This window comes from Mauremys mutica, chromosome 1 (genome assembly GCF_020497125.1).
Source record: "Mauremys mutica isolate MM-2020 ecotype Southern chromosome 1, ASM2049712v1, whole genome shotgun sequence".
Classification (NCBI taxonomy): domain Eukaryota; kingdom Metazoa; phylum Chordata; order Testudines; family Geoemydidae; genus Mauremys; species Mauremys mutica.
The window spans coordinates 268320107-268337271 of NC_059072.1; the positions used below are offsets into that span (position 1 = coordinate 268320107).

At 42.3% G+C, this 17165-nt stretch overlaps 1 protein-coding gene across 3 annotated transcripts in view; it reads left to right on the forward strand.

Annotated features, from left to right (window-relative positions):
- The window catches only part of UGGT2 (UDP-glucose glycoprotein glucosyltransferase 2), a 244554-nt gene that overhangs the window by 158533 nt on the left and 68856 nt on the right, over positions 1–17165 (forward strand). For all 3 annotated transcript variants that reach the window (XM_045009671.1, XM_045009679.1, XM_045009688.1), the window contains 2 exons: positions 3002–3081; positions 10762–10951. In XM_045009671.1, coding sequence (XP_044865606.1) covers positions 3002–3081; positions 10762–10951 — 270 coding nt within the window. The remainder of the gene's footprint in view (positions 1–3001; positions 3082–10761; positions 10952–17165) is intronic.

The window sequence follows — 17165 nt, forward strand, 5'->3', positions numbered from 1 at the left end:
AGTTGTAGTTCAGGTCTGATGTTCCTGCTCTCCTTTATGAACTGGACTCCCTGGCTCAAATACGTCTCCCGTGATGTACCTGCAGCTGTGTAACTCTCATGATGCACAACACCACTTAGTCAAAGGAGAGAAAGATGCCACCCACCTAGGGAGCCCAGCCCAGGAGAGAATGGGAACCTGAACTTCATCTCCCAAGAGACGAGTTGCAGTTTAATGTTGAAATGAGTCAAAAGAAAACATTTTGAGTCAGTTCAGCAAACCAAATAAAAATATTCAGAAACTGCATTTTCTATTGAAAAACTATTCAGCTCTACCTATTTCATTATGCCCTACAAACATTAAACCATTACACCTCCTCCAGAAGAGTGTATTTGTTTAAACAAGCACATACACATATAAAACCCAAAGGGAAAAGATTCTAAGTTGGGCCATCTCTGGGTATCTTGTCTTGTATATGTCTGGCATCAAGACCATAAGCTCTTCTGTGCTGGGTTTATATTTATGTATTGTTTTGTAAAGCACCAAACATTTTCTCAGTGTTCTACAAATAATAATAATGGTAACTATCCATGGCATAAATCCTGTGTGTTATGTAGTGCAACAAAAAAATTAAGGAGTCATCTCCCAGTAAATGATTAGTGTCCCAATCATTTATGAGCAGTTTAAGCAAAATCATTCATGATTTGTGTGCTCTGGTGAAAGCATTCTATTTTTTTAATACCTTGTGTCATTTGGTAGTCACTTCAAACTAGTCTCATGATACTGTATTGGAGAAACTTAAAATTGTTGTGTATTAAGACTATAAGAAGATGAACAGGCTTTTGTTAGGTTACAAAGGCACAGTTAGGCGTTCCAGATAATTCGAAAACTAGTCTGAGGAAAGTGTGACACTTAGTAAGCCGAGCTAGATTCCTTGAACCAAATGCAGCCTAAGTATACTAGAAAACAGCCTTATGACTCTGAACAGTGTTAACCTTCCACTTTTAATTGCTGTTATATTTATCTGCTTTCCTTTATATAATCACCAGAGAATTCAGCATTAAACCATGAGTTGTCCACAAAACAAAAGAAATGTGAGCAAGAAGTATTATTCTCATTTTTTATATAGCACCTAGGTACCAGTACTATGGAGATGTGTGCATTAGAAATTACTACAAACAGATAGAAAGAAATAAGAGACTAGGTGGAACTGGGATGGCCTGCCTTTTGGTGGGTGGCAGCTCAGCCCAATTTAGCTCAACTTCCCTTTCAGCAGTATCTGTCCAATGAAATCTAGAGGGTCCTGTGTCCTTAAAACGGAAGGAGCCTCAGTCTGTTTCCTAGCCCCTGTAGGTGGCTCCCCCTTGCCACAAGGCTTTCAGTGTCTCTGTCTTCTCTTTACTCCTGAGAGGGGTGGAAGGGTGTTGGTTAGGGAACCCCAAGCCCTTCCACTCCACCAGACTCTGACCCAGGGCCCTATGAGAGACAACCAATGTCAGGCACCAGGGCATACCTCAAGACTGCCTCCCTGGGCCACTTCCTACCATCCATCCCCCTCTACAGTCTCAAAGTCTAGCTTAAAGATAGCAAAAGGGGAAAAAAAGCAGGGGTAACAATCTTCAGCCCAGGGTTCCCAAACTTTTTGCCTGCATGACCCCATTTTGAGACTTATTGTTTCCTGTGACCCCAGTCAGCACAGGCAACACAGCGACCAAGCAGTTCAAGGAATTTGCCCATTCAGCATGTTATTTAGTGCTCTTTAATGTGAGACATAGTCTTACATATTGCAACACAGCTTCTCAAAATCCGGCAGCATGTTAGAAATTGCACATCTAATCTCTGATGTGACATCAATGGTAGATGGATATTGTGACCGTATGGACACAAGTGCACTGAATCCAGCTTCACACATATATGTGCTTGCAAATGGCACCATCAGTTTCAAGGCATGTGTTGAGAGTGCAGTATAGTCATTCTTGACAGTGAACCAGAACTCTGGGAGAGAAAGTTGGACATATGTTCCTCTCAAGGCTCGATTGCAGGAAATTTCGATGAGCTGTTCGTTTTGAGCTGCTGGCAAATCCATGGCATCAGGCTTGCAATGAAAGGGATTTCACACACAGTCAGGCTTTGACATGTCCAAATCAGGGGGAAAAGGTTTCAAACTGTTGCTTCATCTGGCTGAGATGCTCAGTCGTCATCTGTGTGGGAGGCTAAATAATTTCATTGTCAGCCAGGAGTTTGCAGCATGGAGACAGTGATTTAAAACAATTCTTTACTGAGTGCCAACAGGGTACTCTGGGTCGCATAAAAGAAGATATGAGCCCTGCCTTAAGGAGTTTACAAGACATTGCAGATTCCCATTTCAGAAAAGGCATACACTCTTATCAGCTCAAGCAGAGAGAATGCTCTGTTGATAAGCTTGCCGCCCACAAATAAGGATCTTCTGGATTCAAGTCTCTCACGTGGATGCTTGCTTAGCTGGGTGGTGTTAATGGCAGAGTGGCGTTTGCACAGCCACCTCCACACAGCCTGGATCTGCTCCACAAATGTCAAGCCAGGAGGTGCGACATTTGTGGAGTAGGCCCAGACATGTTTGCGGGCAGACATCATTGTCTCACAAACCAAATCTTGCCTGTTGGATCCATGACCCCATCTACTGATCCACAGTTTAGGAGTTGCTGAGGTAGTCCCTCCCTTCCCAGTGGAGACTTCTGTAGCAGCTTTGGTCAGGAGATCTCAGGGCAGATCTGCCCTGTTCTCTCATTTTCCCCCATCTGATTTGTCTGTCTCCATTTAAAGCCCCTTGCTCTAGCTGGAGCATGCTCTGCAGGTTCAGGGGAATGGAGTCACCTGGGCCGAGCACTGCCCCTTAACCCCTTCAGTTCTAGTGTGGAGTTAATACACCCCATCACAGTGGGGAAAAAAGATTTGTCAAGAGAATAGTTTGTTTTCAAAGCCAAGGAAGTTTGATAATTATCCAAACCCATTTTTAATATGGAAAAATTCTCGTTTCTATTAGGTACTTGGAGATATTGTCAACATGAAACTGAGGCTGTTTATGAACTCTAGATCTAAGTTGTCAGAAGTACCTTTGAAGAGGTGAGTAGGAAACTATAGCTGTTCTTTGAAATATGTGATATTATATGACTAAAAGAAGGTGCAGTGATATAATCTCCTCAAGAATCAGTAATGTTTCAGGGAGGCTGATTCCTGCTGCTGGATCAATTAGTTTCTGTGAATTTAAATTGAATAGTACTGTAGCAGTTTATACATAACAAGATACATTGTGTGAGATGAAAGTAATTAATGAGAATACATTTTTCAAATTTAAAATAAAAAATATTTACATTTAAAAACACTGATTGAAAGTTTCTTGTCCATTGTTTTTTCTTCAACAGTTAATCTCTCAAACATCAAAAAGAGTTGAGAGAGCTACACATGGGGTCTTTTAACTAAAATGCATAATATCCACTTCATTTATTGGTGACTTAAATATTTAATTCTCATTCTTTCTTTAAAGCATTTATGGAATTCCTCCTTGTTCTTTAGTATTTCCATTTTATTCTCTTCTGCAACCCATCAAATTGTTTCACCTAATTTTGCATGAAGGTGTTCATTTGGAATAACACTTAGAAAAGTCTTAGAAAAAGTACTTGTGTTTGTCCCTTTTGCAAAGCTCAAGACTATTTCTTCAATAAACGTTTTGAAAGAAGTGTAACTCTTGTTCTAAGGAAAGTCATGAAACTGTAGAACAACACAAAGGTCAGAAGCACCTGCAAAATCTTAGCATGACTGCTCTAGGATGTGCCATCAACCAGCCATCTTTCTAAAAGGCAGGACTGCTCACTTTCAAGATTCTTGAGCCCTCACAATCTTTGACAGATAGTACTGGAAGTTTTCTGCTACTGTTATTCCCTGGAGCTGAATGCTCCCCTGCATCTGTTCTTCTTTCCCTCTCCTAATAAAGCCAGTTTCCTCAGAACAATGATCCTTTGGTGTGTGCGCCATCTTCATTGTTCTTAAAAAATGGGAGGATTACAAGAATTGATAGATCTCAAAAGACTGAACAGATGGATAAAGAAAAGTAGACTGAGAGTGAAGACTTTCAACAACCCTAGTAACTGTGGCCAAGTGTACACCACAAAGATTTGTCAGCATAACTATCTCGGTCAGGAGCCTGAAAAAATCTGCACCCCTGACCGATGTAGCTATGCTGGCAAGCCCCCCTGTGTTGATGCAGCTATACCTGCAAGAGTCATTTTGCCAATATAGCTTATGTTGTTTGAGAAGACAGTTTACCTATACTGACAAAAAATCTTCTTATGCCGATATAAGCTGCAGCTCCACTAACAGGCTCTGATGGTATAGCTATACTGGCATAGCTGTACCGGCAAAATCTTTCTAATGTAGGCTAGCTCTTTGTCTGCAGGAGACTTTCTAATGTCTGTGGCTGAAGTGGTCACATACTTTCATCTGCCACAGGAGAGTCCTAAGTTTCGCATATGAGAGTTTACACTTCCAGTATTGGATTTTCTCATTTAGGGCTAGTTTAGATGGTGAGTTAGTGAATAGAAACTGGAGAATAAATCTACAGTGCACTAGTATGGTGTGCACTAACAGGCTGTGTGGACTCTGATATCGCATACTCAGAGTTCCCTAGTGCACTTTGATCTATTCCCATTTCAAAGCAGAGTAAATCTAAGTGATTTACAGCAGAGCTTGATGTGCACAAACTCACTGACTAGACAAGCCCACAGTCTCTCTTTAGTCCCCAGAAACTTAATGAAAATGTAGATGGTTCTGAGGGTTAGATTCCCTGGTGTCTGAATCTATCTTTATCCTTTACAGGATCCCCTTCATTAAGAATGCTTTATCCCCAGGTCTCTTGCACCTTTGTCCTGGCCTTTGTGATCTATCTTGTCCTGGAGGAGCGCAGTTGGTATGGTGGTTTGTAATTCAAAATTCAGACTTTATCGCAGCTGGGCTTGATCCATTTATTGTTTTGAATATTAGGACCAAAACCTCAAACTGCAGTGGAAATTGACTGGGAGTTAGTTAAGGGGCTGAAGCATGGGTCTGATTGTTCACAGCACTCTAAGCCATGCAGAAGGGGGCAGCCACATTCTGTACTTGCTGGAATTTGTGCATTGTCTTCACATTCAGTTTCAGATACAGTGAATTACAGTAATCCAACCTGGAGGTGACAGATTCATGGATCAGTGTGGCCAGGTCTTCATCTCTGAGAAAGGGACGGGAGTTTTCTAGTGAGCCAGAGGTGAAAAAAGACTTTTTTAGATACTGATACTGTCTGGTGATCCATGTTTAGTGGGGAGTCAGATAGGACACAGAGGGTTGGCACCACTTTGACAAATGGTGGCTTTAGGTCTACAGTGGAAGGTAGAAGCAATGTCTCAGCTAGTTCTTAAATGCATTTCCCCCTTCTGATAAGCATCACTTCATTCTTGCCTGATGAAAGATTAAAATGAAGAATAGCTGTCTATATCCACTCCAAATGATAACTCACTTTGGGGGGTAAAGACGACCCTATTATAGCCGGAGTCTTCCCTAAAGATACAGGCCTCTAACAGTTCATTGGTCTCTGCTGCTCTAGCTCTGCTAGCATTCTGCATAGACTTTGTATCCTTGGTAATACTCCACACGTGGACCTACAGAAATTTCTACTTTGAGTATGGAATCATTCATATGGAAAATGCTGTCACTGGAAAATATCAATTTTGGAAATAGCTTCTCCTTCACCCTCCCTAAATTGAAGTGCAAGATTGCCAATTTAAGTCTTCTTGACTCAGTTGTTCTCTTAGTATAAATAATTGGTATAGCGTTTCTGGTACTTTTGTTTAACTAAACAATAACATTTAAAGTACTCCAAAGCTTGTCTCTCTCACCAACAGAAATTTCTCCAATAAAAGATATTATCTCATCTACCTTGCGTAACCCATAATTAGGTCCACTTCTTTGTTTTCTGCTTTAATTTTATATAATAATCAAGAAGCTGGGTCACTACCAAAATAATTAAATCATTTGTTACACTATTTTGAATTCCCTTGTTTTTGTGTATTCTTTCAGGCATAAAATAGGTTCTATGCAGGAAATAAATAATTGTAGGGCTTCATAATTGCTAGGCCAATTTGAACTTGCTCACATATACAGAATGGTCTCATTCTTCTGGTGAATATTCTGCCTCCTGTCTTCTTTTGGCTTTCCCATTAACACGTATATTCTAAAAGTGATGAATGTGTAATACTTTTGGTTTGAATTAACCATCAAGCATTTGCTTTTGTAAGAATTTAATTGTGATGCCTGGGATTCTTCTTTAAACATATTGTCACACTTAGTCCTTTCAGATATTAATGACATGGATCTTTGAAAAATTTCAGTTACCATGGATTATTAGGGAGTCCAAAGTGTTTGAGGGGTAGAGTAAAAATCTCAAAAGGATATTAATACTTTTATTTAACAGTGTTTTATTCAAGACTAGCAACATAGTTTGGTCCATTGTGATTTTAATTATTTCCTCCTTCTTCAAGTAATGGTCCCTACTATATTCCACTGAGGGTTATGCACGTGCGCCTGGAGCCAGAGCTTTTCAAAGTATCATTGCTCAGCTGACCACGCATGTGTCCTCGTATTGCCATATGGTTTCGCCTGAGGTGATAAAGGGCGAGGCAGACCTTCTGCAGCTCCAGTTCCTTCTCACTGCCACGTGGTCTGAGTTGGAGCTTCTGCTGACCTCTTGTTCTTAGTGACACATTTTCAAAAAATTTTACAAAAACAGTTCTTCTTTTCGTTCATAGTTAGGATTTTATTGTTTTCCATTGTACTTTGGTAATTCCTAGCAGTGGGACTCCACTTCAGTGGTTTTTCCTGCCAAACATACTCCCCGATCCCAGCTCCTGCATCTAGGTAGTGGATTATGCTAAAGATGCCAGGATTCAAAGTCTGTGCTTCCTGCCCTTGTTCATTTTCCATCAGCAGCAAACACCAATGCTGTTTGTACTGTTTGGGGGAAGCCTGCATTGCCTCCAGGTGCAGTATCTGCCTCTCCTTCCCTGCCTGTACACAGGAAGCCGAGCTCTCCACCTCAAGAAGCACCTCATGGAGGTAGCCATGGCTCTGGAATCAGATCCTGGCCGGGGAACACCTCTCACCCCATACATCAACCTGAGCAATCCATGAGTGCTCCCCCTACTGTGAAGCCTCCATCAGAATCCGCCAGTACTAGTGCTAGCGACCCCACATTGGGGCCTAGCCATGAGCCACGGAAGCACATGCATAAGCATGGCAGTAAGTCTTCCTCTAAATCCAAGAAGGATGCTCCACCATCCACAAGTTCCGGCGACAGAGGAGCTACACACTGCAAGACACACTAGAGTGGTGAGAGGCCAATCTGTTTGCCTGGCACCGGATCCCTGGGTATCCCTCCTGCCTTGGCTCTGTAACGGGGTGCATGCCATGCCCCTTCGGTTCAGTCCTTCTCCCCCTCTTCTCAGAGACTCAGGGACACTTCAGGCTGTTGCAACACTCGTGCTCTTTATTTGTGATCAAGTCTGCACCGCCAGATTCCAACTATATACAGGATTTTTACCACAGTTTGGCCTACCACGGGCCTGGCCACCCACAGACTAGGAGACTCCCACTTCCCTCTGAGTCTGAGCCTGACCTTCCCCTCCTAGTCTCCGCCCCCCCCTTGCTCTCGCTTCCTCCCAGCCTTATAGCTCCTGCTAACACAGTTGGCAGGTGTAGTCAGTTACCAGGCAAGCAACAGGCTATCTGCTCAGCCCCAATCCAATACCCCCTGATTGGGGCTGGAGTGGCAGGAGCTGATTAAGTCCTCTCTAGCAGCACCCTGCCACAGTCAGAATTTTTATTTTCACACCCTCCACCTAACTCCTTAGTAATACAGTCAGCTATGGCCTAGGTAGTGTATTGTTGCGCCTCTCTGCTAGCCGTCCTGCTGATCGCTCCTCTTTGCTAGCTGTCTTGCCGGCTGCCCTGCTAGCCGCTCCTCTCCGCCGGCCACTCTGCTAGCCGCTCCTCTCCAATATGTCTTCAGCCCCCCCCCCCCCCCACTACTTAACACAGCTCTCAGTGATTTCAGCTTGTTAGTAACTTTAGGTAGGCATGTCAGACTCTCCATTTGAGTATCGTCAGATGGCAAGATTAGTCAAAATAACAGATTACACAAGCCTGTGGCCGTTGCTATTACCTCTAAAAGGCTAGTTTTGGAATTAGTTCCCCTATCTATACAAGAACTACACTGCTGTTGTCATAAGGAAAAGGTTATTCTTATAGCTCCAGAAACTTTTCTGTTTAAAATGAGTTAATCTTTCCATAATTCCTGGGAAATAGTTCTCCCATCATTTTGTTCTAACCCTTGGCACTTCTTTGGAATGCTGTGGCATAAATGGACTGCAGTTGCTCCAGGCAAGATGTGAAGATCCTTTACCAGTTGGCATGCCAGGCATCTGGGAAACTATTTCCAGAAGTACCTATGGGGGCCAGAGGGGAAAAGTGTACAACCCTCATCTGAGAAAGATTTTCAAAGTAAGATCCCATTCCTCTTCAGAAGCATCCTTTGATAAGAAGGTGCAACTGAGTTACTTACCGCATGATGTCGTGCTTTGTGTCAGTGAAATTTCCCTAGCTGCCTATTATTCCAGTATAATAATAACTGAAACTTTCCTTATCCTTTCCTTCTCTACTTCAGTAATTCACTGCTTAATACTTCCCACTAGAGATAAATGAGGAGATAAGCAGGACAACAGAGTGAGAAATTTCTTACCTGTTAATTTTCTTTCTGTTAATATCTTCTCTCCTCATTCAACCCACCCCGGTAATCTGGTAAATGACCAGAATACAAATTGATTTTTTTTGTCTAAAGGGAAAATTAGACATATAATTGTTTTGGGACTAATTAATATATTATGTCAAGTTGTTGTCTTAATACTAATAATCAGTTATTTACTGGAGAGCTTCTACAGCTTTGGAAGAGCTCCTCTGGTGGCCTGAGATGAAGGGCAAGGCCTAGTCCTGGAGTGTCCAGCAACAACATTGGACGGCCTCCAGTTCCATAGGTGAGCGGGGGGATTAACCATTAGCGAGGAATGCGAAGAGAAGCTGCTACCTGAAAATTATCAGATAAAAAATTTCTCATTCTTTTATGTACACTCCGTGTTTGAGCCTGACCTTTTGAATCCACATTAATCATTTTATGCTACTGCCTGACCAACCAGATTTCTTAACGTCTCACACACCTCTGGTAGAGCAGTAGTTAAAGTAAATCAGAACAGGAAGGGGGACTCAAAATTGTGGTACTTAATGTGATGGGGTCTCAGTCATGTGGTGATGCAGTGATGTATCATCTTGTAATGCTGGAATGCAACAAGGGGAAGTGGATGGATATAAAGAGAACAAATATCAGGAAAGTATTCCTGGTCTGCAGGAGGCCCTAAACATCCAAGCAAAAGCACATGTTTATGACAATAGCCATGCCTATCACATAGGTTTAACTTGGAAGGAGAATCCGTTTTGATGTAAATACAATACATTAAAAAATGGAAGGTCCAGGAATTCTTAACCCTGCAAAATTTTGAAATACCTAAAGCAATTTTCTGCATTCTAGAAAATTTTAAGATAGTTTGGGAAGTATATAATTTTATGCTTGCCCTCTTCTTCTCCCCTTTCCCCCCTTCCAAAAAATTACTAAATATTTAATTGCAATTTGGTAGAGGCAAGTTGTGTTCTATTGAATATATATATTTTAAAAATGCACCAAAGCCATTAAAATCAGTGGGGCCCCAACATCTCAAACAATGCATTATCCCCTCTCTTACTCATAAGAATCCTGGTATCCTGTGTTTGTCTTCCATCTGAAATCCAGCCTCCCAAGCTCCATTTCACCTGTCCCAATCCTGACATCTGAATCCAACATTAATGGGTATTTGATTGCATTATTTTGGCACCAGACTTTGTATACAAAAATGTAAATATCTTTGACCTACGAAGTTTCACATATTTCTTTTCCTTCTTTTATGATACTACTTTTTCCAGTCTCCCTGCCTGCCATTTTTTCTTAGTTTTCTACTCTTCCCAGTAATTAAATGTCCCCCTTCCTCCATGGAAATCTCCCATTTGTCCACTACCTCTAGTTTTCCATTTTCTTGTTCTGTTCTTCTGTTATCCTCCTTTTCTGGAGTAACAGCAGAGGAAAGAAAGCCTATTTTGTTATTCCTGGGATCTGTTTTTTCTGAACTGTAGTTGGTAGGATGGGAGATGTCTCTCCTCTCATCTGTACCCCTTCTTCTGTTGGAGCTAGTGACAAGGATGTCTTCCTTGGAGTTCCTCTTCTTCTGTCAGGTGCTGCTGCTGCTGCTTCACCTACTGGCAGGTGCTCTGGGAGGCCAAGAAACTCCACAGCCAGACTACTCCTGCTACTCCCACTTCAGATTCCCTGTCTTGGGTCATCACTTTAACAACCACTGAGAGTGTGGAAGGAGGGGGATCTTCTCTCTCCCAAGTCAGAATGAGTGAGAGGGGAAGTATTCCTCCCATGCTTACTCTTTAGACGATGTGTTAAACGGTAAGTATTACATGAAAACATCTCACAGGTACATGGAGCTGACATAGCATCATTCATATATTAAACGGATTCAGAATGTTCACTGTGTTATAACATGTTTTTTTACAAGAACTTTCTTGTACTTAAAGCCGAGCCTGCATATTGTATAATATGTAATCTTTTGATGTACTTATTTTCAACAGCTTTTATCGTTTTGTTCTGGAGCCAGCACTCGCCTCTGGAGCCAATAATCTCTTTCCTTCTGGACCTGTGGCAAAGTTCCTAGAAATGCCAGAAACACTACTTTTGACTCTAAACATGATCACTCCTGAAAGCTGGTTGGTTGAAGCAGTAAACAGTTCTTATGATCTCGATAACATTCATTTACAGGATGTAAGTAGTAATTTCTGAACACCTCTGAAAACTATAGCTGGATCATATAAGCAAAAACCAATAATAATTTTTCATAAATGCTTAATATTTCAGTGAGTTACTTTGTTAATCTTTCCCCCTTTTAAATCCCATCTTCTCCCGTCAATATTTCTCATCAGCCTTCTTTTTTTATAAAATAAACAAAACCCTAAGAATTAAGCAATAAATTATACAAAAATAGCAAAATTATTAGTGTATAATAGCAATACAGGCAGTTACTTTTATATGTTGAAACAATAGTATACACCTCTACCCCAATATAGCGCTGTCTTTGGGAGCCAAAAAATCTTACCATGTTATAGGTGAAACTGCTTTATATCAAACTTGCTGTAATCCGCTGGAGTGCATAGCGCCCCCCAGCGCTGCTTTACCACGTTATATCCGAATTCGTGTTATATCAGGTCGCGTTATATTGGGGTAGAGGTATATATATGAAAGTGCACATCTTGAGTTAGGACTGAAACAGTGAAGTAGGCATTCCATATGTTAGCCTTTCCTTTCCTTTTATTGAGTATTTAATTTTAGCTTCATCTAGCAAAAACTGGGTTTTGAATTTTCCAGTCTGATCAGGATCTTCCATGTTTTGTTCTTTGTTCTCATTATTGTGTACTTTGCTCCTTGGCAGGGCCGGCTCTACAGTTTTCGCCGCCCCAAGCAGCGTGCCGAATTGCCACCGCAGGCGGCGGGAGCAGTCTGTGTGCCCTTAGGGCGGCAGGCACGTTTTTGCAGCGGCGGGAATTCGGCAGCAGCTTCTATGTTTAGCTGAAGCCGCCGCGGACAGCTAAACATAGAAGCTGCCATCGAATTGTTGCCACCACGGAAACGCGCCTTCCACCCTAACGGCACATGGACTGCCCCCACCACCCGCGGCGGCAATTCAGCACGCTGCTTGGGAGCAAAACAACAGGGACTGCCGCCCCTTGCAGACTGCCGCCCCAAGCACCAGCTTGGAATGCTGGTGCCTGGAGCTGGCCCTGCTTCTTTGACTTCTAGAGAGATGTCCAAGGAACTTGCGACCCTCCTATAGAGGTCTTGACATTGTTTAAAATTGAATTTTATCAGTTTCACCAGTGTATTATAAGATGTTTTCATATATCCCACATTAATAGAGACTGTTTAATTCACACACTCTCTGCTACCAACTTTCCAATTGCACTGTTCCATTGAAATCACTGCTTTAATCTCTATTATCTGTAGAGTTTAGTAATGCACATGCGTAATATTTAATTTATTTCTCACCTCTTTTTAACTTGGCTTGAAACTTGAGGTGTTGAGTATGCAGCTGTAAACATATTTGGAAGAGTAACATCTACTACAGTTTATATTGTCCAGCAGTATTCACCACAATTTTTTTTTTCAAAATAAACTGTAGATTCTTCTTCGAGTGACGTCCCTGTGAGTGCTCCACTTTAGGTGTTCGTGCGCCCCTGCATTTGTAATCAGAGATGTATGGTAGCAGTGCTCGGTTGGATCACACATGCACGATCCCGTCTCGCGCCACTTCAGATGGTTATCTGGCGCTGTGTGACCAATCTCGCGCCCCCGCCCCAGTTCCTTCTCTACGGCCTTTGACTATGAGTTGGAACATTTAGCTGCACCTCAGAGCTTACTTAGCAAAGAATAACTCTGGTTAGTTCTAGTTTTATTAATACTCAGCCCTTTTTGTTTGTTTGTCCCCATCTATTCTTAAAAAAAAAAAAATCTGTTTTTTTTCTTAATTAGAAATAGGTTTTTATTGAACCGTGTGGGGACGAAATTCTCTCCACAGGAGCATGCCTGATTCCCTGGGCTTCAAATGCTGCCTCGCCCATAGGATGTCAATACCAGTGTCGGACAGAGATTCTCAGTGTGTCCGCTGCCTAGGTGAGACACTCATTCCTCAAAAGTGTCCACACTGTCATAAGTTAAAAGCCAGGACCAGGAAAGCCAGGGACTTATAACTGAAATTACTCTTAATGGAGAAGTCCCTCAGGCTGGTGTCTGAGCCAGAAGCAAGAACCCCTGCGGGATAGAAGTCACCTATGGCAGCCTCTGATAGAGGCTCTTCTTCTAAGGCTCAGACAGCAGACCATCCAACCGTAAAGATAGCTAAAAAGCATCCTGCAGCTTCACTGATTTGGGAAACGGCCAAGAAAAGGTGTTCCCCATACCAGCATTCTCAGTCAGTACTGACCACACCATCTCTACAACTGAGATAGCAGCACCCTCTGGTAACATGGATACCATGAGAGCTAAGGATTCTAAACGAGCCAGCTCTGACACAGGCAGTAAGGGGAAAATGAAACCCCCGTGCCTTGGCACCACCGGAACTGACCAGACACCCAGCAGCTCCCTGCAACTGCAATCCAGGCTGCCACCTACTGGGGATATACTGCAACCTACGCACACTCCTGTACCAACATCGACCTCACAATCAGCAGCACCATCTACTACGACCTCAGTGGCACTGGCGATACTGAGTCAATTCTTACTACAAAAGGTTTTGGCAGTCTCCTCAATGCCTGAATTGTCTATCTTTGGCACCAACATCACCTCAGCTTGATTAATTCTGAGTCACCTTTCCACTCCACCTCGCTGAGCATCCCTTCTTTCGAGCAATGAGGATAATAATGATGACAGGGAGATTTATTCCTCTCACCACTCTTCTCCCATTCATGATCTTGCTGGGCATGCCCCGTCACACAGAGGTTATCATACTGAGGCCAAAGAACCTCAGTGGTACAGGTATCAATGGATAACACCCATGTCACCTCTGCCACAGTGGCTGTATTAGACCCCATGGATGACATCCCTGTTACCACTGCAAACCTCCCAGCCCACCCAGGGAGAGCACACATGAATCACCATCACTGTTGGTACTGGGATTGTCTCAGTCCCCTGCAGAATAGAAAGAACCCTCTGACCAGGAAGTTGAACCTACCATCCACTTCTCTTCATCTTCTCCTGTTGACACCATCATGCCCCTCCTCCCAACACTGGGGACAACTTTAAACAACGTCAAGACCTCTATAGGAGGGTCGCAAGTTCCTTGGACATCTTCCTAGAAGAAGTCCAAGAAGCACTACACAAGCGTCTCGACATACTACAGACACTGACTTCATCTGAAATCACCCTACCCATGAATGATGCCATCATGAAACCGGTTAGGTTGATTTGGCAGACCCCTGCAAAGATTCCACCAACTTGTTAGAGGTCTGACAGAAAATACTATATACCATCAAGGGGCATAGATTTCCTCTCTTCCCACTCCACACTGAATTCTTTGGTTATGGATAGCAAAGAGTCCTGTTGCACCTTATAGACTATCAGACATATTGGAGCATGATCTTTCGTGGGTGAATACCCACTTCGTCGAATACCCAATACGTCTGTTAGTCTATAAGGTGCCACAGGACTCTTTGCTGCTTTTACAGGCCCAGACTAACATGGCTACCCCTCTGATACTTGGTTATGGATGTGGTCCACAAATGGGGCAGAGGGCCATTCCCCCAAAATGTATCATATGACAAAGACTGGAAGAGGCTTGACCTCTTTGGCCACATAAGGCTTATTCTTTGGTGACGCTCCATCTTCGAATGGACAACTGTGAAGCACTACTTGCAAAATACAACCTTATGAATTATGTAAAATTAGCAGATTTTATTGAATTTCTCCTCGAGGAGAAAAAAGAACAGTTCAGATCACTCACCTCTGAGGGACAACTGATTGCCAGAACAGCATTGCAGGCTGCTTTGGACTCTGCAGACACGGCAGCATGCTCTTAGGCCACTGCAGTAGTCATGAGGAGAGATTCTTGGTTGCATCTTTCTGGCATTCCCAGAAAGGTACAATCGACTGTTCAAGATCTTCTGTTTGACGGACCCAAACTCTTCATGGCCAAAACTGATGAGTCTCTACTCACTGTCAAGGACAACATTGAAAGCCCTGGGTATTTATACCCCTAGGAACAAGAGAAGACAGCAAATATTACAACCCACAAAGGTTCTGATCTACACCATATACACAACCAAACAGGCAGTACGAACCTCAGGGACATAAACAGAGGCCTTCAAGGAGACGACAGCCTCCACTTCAAGCTGCCACGTCCCACCAACCATCCTCCAGCCAGCAAGTTTGATGTATTGGTCGAGGGCCCGAGTACGCCACATCTTTCAGTGCTGGAACTCATTTCCATCTCTGACATTTTCAGACCATCGTATCCCATTTTACCCAGTTGGGCAGTCCAGCACAAAAGACAGATGGGTATTGGAGATAATCAATATAGAATATTCCATTCCATTTACTTTCATCCCCCCCACACCCACCCTCCCTCCCCATCCATCTTCAGGGGACCCCTCTCACAAACATCTACTGTGACAGGAGGTAGCCCATCTCATAAATCTAGGAGCAGTAGAACTGCTACCCACAAAATACAGAGTGAAGGGCTTCTACTAGCATTATTTTCTCATGCAGAAAAAAACAGGAGGATGAAGACCCATTCTCGATCTCCAGCGTCTCAACGAGTTCGTAAAAACACAATACTTCAAGATGCCCACACACTAACCACCATAATCCAGTGCTAGAAAGGGGGGGACTGGTTCTCGACCCGCGACTTCCAAGATGCATATTTTCATATAATCATCCATCCCTTGCATTGGCGGTTTCTCCGATATTCAGTAGGACAGGACCATTTGCAATACAAGGTCCTACCTTTTGGCCTATCCAGTGCCCCTTGGTTGGCATTGTTACTAATTATTTTCTATATGTTTTTACACGGCTTTGAAATGAATCATCCGACAGCCAGCCAGAGTAGGGTTTGTGGCTAGCACAGGATATGCTACAGCTTTGAACTGTCTTCTGAAACTGCAGTCAGGAAGGGAATAACCCATAGGTAACAGAATTATGGAAGATACTGCTAGCAGAAAAGAAAGTATTAGGTAAGAAATTTTCCATTACAAACAATAAAATAAAAATGGTTAGATGATAGGATAAACAATGTCAAAAATTGAACTCACCATGGGATGTTAAGATTTTCAAGAGATAAGAAGTCAGTTCAATTAATTCATGGTCTAAACACAAGTTTGTTACAAAGGCAAACTTTTATCTTAGTTCTGTACTAGTCTAGACAGGTGATTTTTGTACCAGCCTAGAACTATAGATGCTTAAATATAGATCCTTATTTATTTCTGATCACACTTAAATAGCAATCAAATTATATGACTATTTATGTCACTGAAACTAAACAGTTCTGAGGTAGAATTTTGAAATTTAGGTAAGTTATTTAATTATCAGAGGCTATCAGTTCTGTCCAAATTAGGTGATACTCATAGCCAAGGTTTGCCACATGCACAGAACTATTACACATTAAATTCACAATAAAATTTGCAAGTAATAATTCTGAAGTTATTCTAATTTCTCTGGAATTTCACCGGTGTCATAAGCTTTTATGCTAATTTAACCAAAGGTTCAGATAGTGATAAAATCTTTAGCTTACAAGCCAATTCAAAGTGTCTTCCTCTTTTTGCCCAAGAAGCCGTTAGTTCTCTTGACCACAAAATCTGTTTGGTTATTAAGCTGAATTCCTTGAAACTCACAGGTTTTCTTGGAGTAACTTTAACTGTAAAGAAGCAGTTTCCTACTACAAACAGTACGAAGTTTAGTTAGGGTAATGAATTTCCCCAGCCTCAATGCTCTCATTTACTTACTGATTTAGTGTAATTTCTAGACAACTAAGAGTACGTCTATGCAGCAAATGGCATCCCAGTACAAGCCCACTGGGGACCCTGGATTCCTACTTGAACTTGCTGGCCCACACTGAAGTCAGTGCCACCATGTCTTCACAGCTATTGTTAACTGCACTGCTTAGATTCAAGTTGGTGCAAGTATGCCTACCCTGCATTACAATCACACCTTTATTTGCTGTGTAGGCATTCCCTGTGATTAAACTTGTTACTAAAACACATCATACATTTTAGTCATTAGGAGGGTTTTAACTCAGGTACATACTTTCTGAGAAGTATTTAGCTTAAAAAAACCAAGTCATCTATTGGGTAAACAACACATCAATTTTTAAATTGCATAAAATCTCTTCACACTCCTTAATGGTTCTGTCTTTGTTTAATAGTTCATCAAGCAGCAGTGTAGTCATTTGAGTTGTTTGCTAGGCCCATCACCAATAGGATACAACATTTAACGA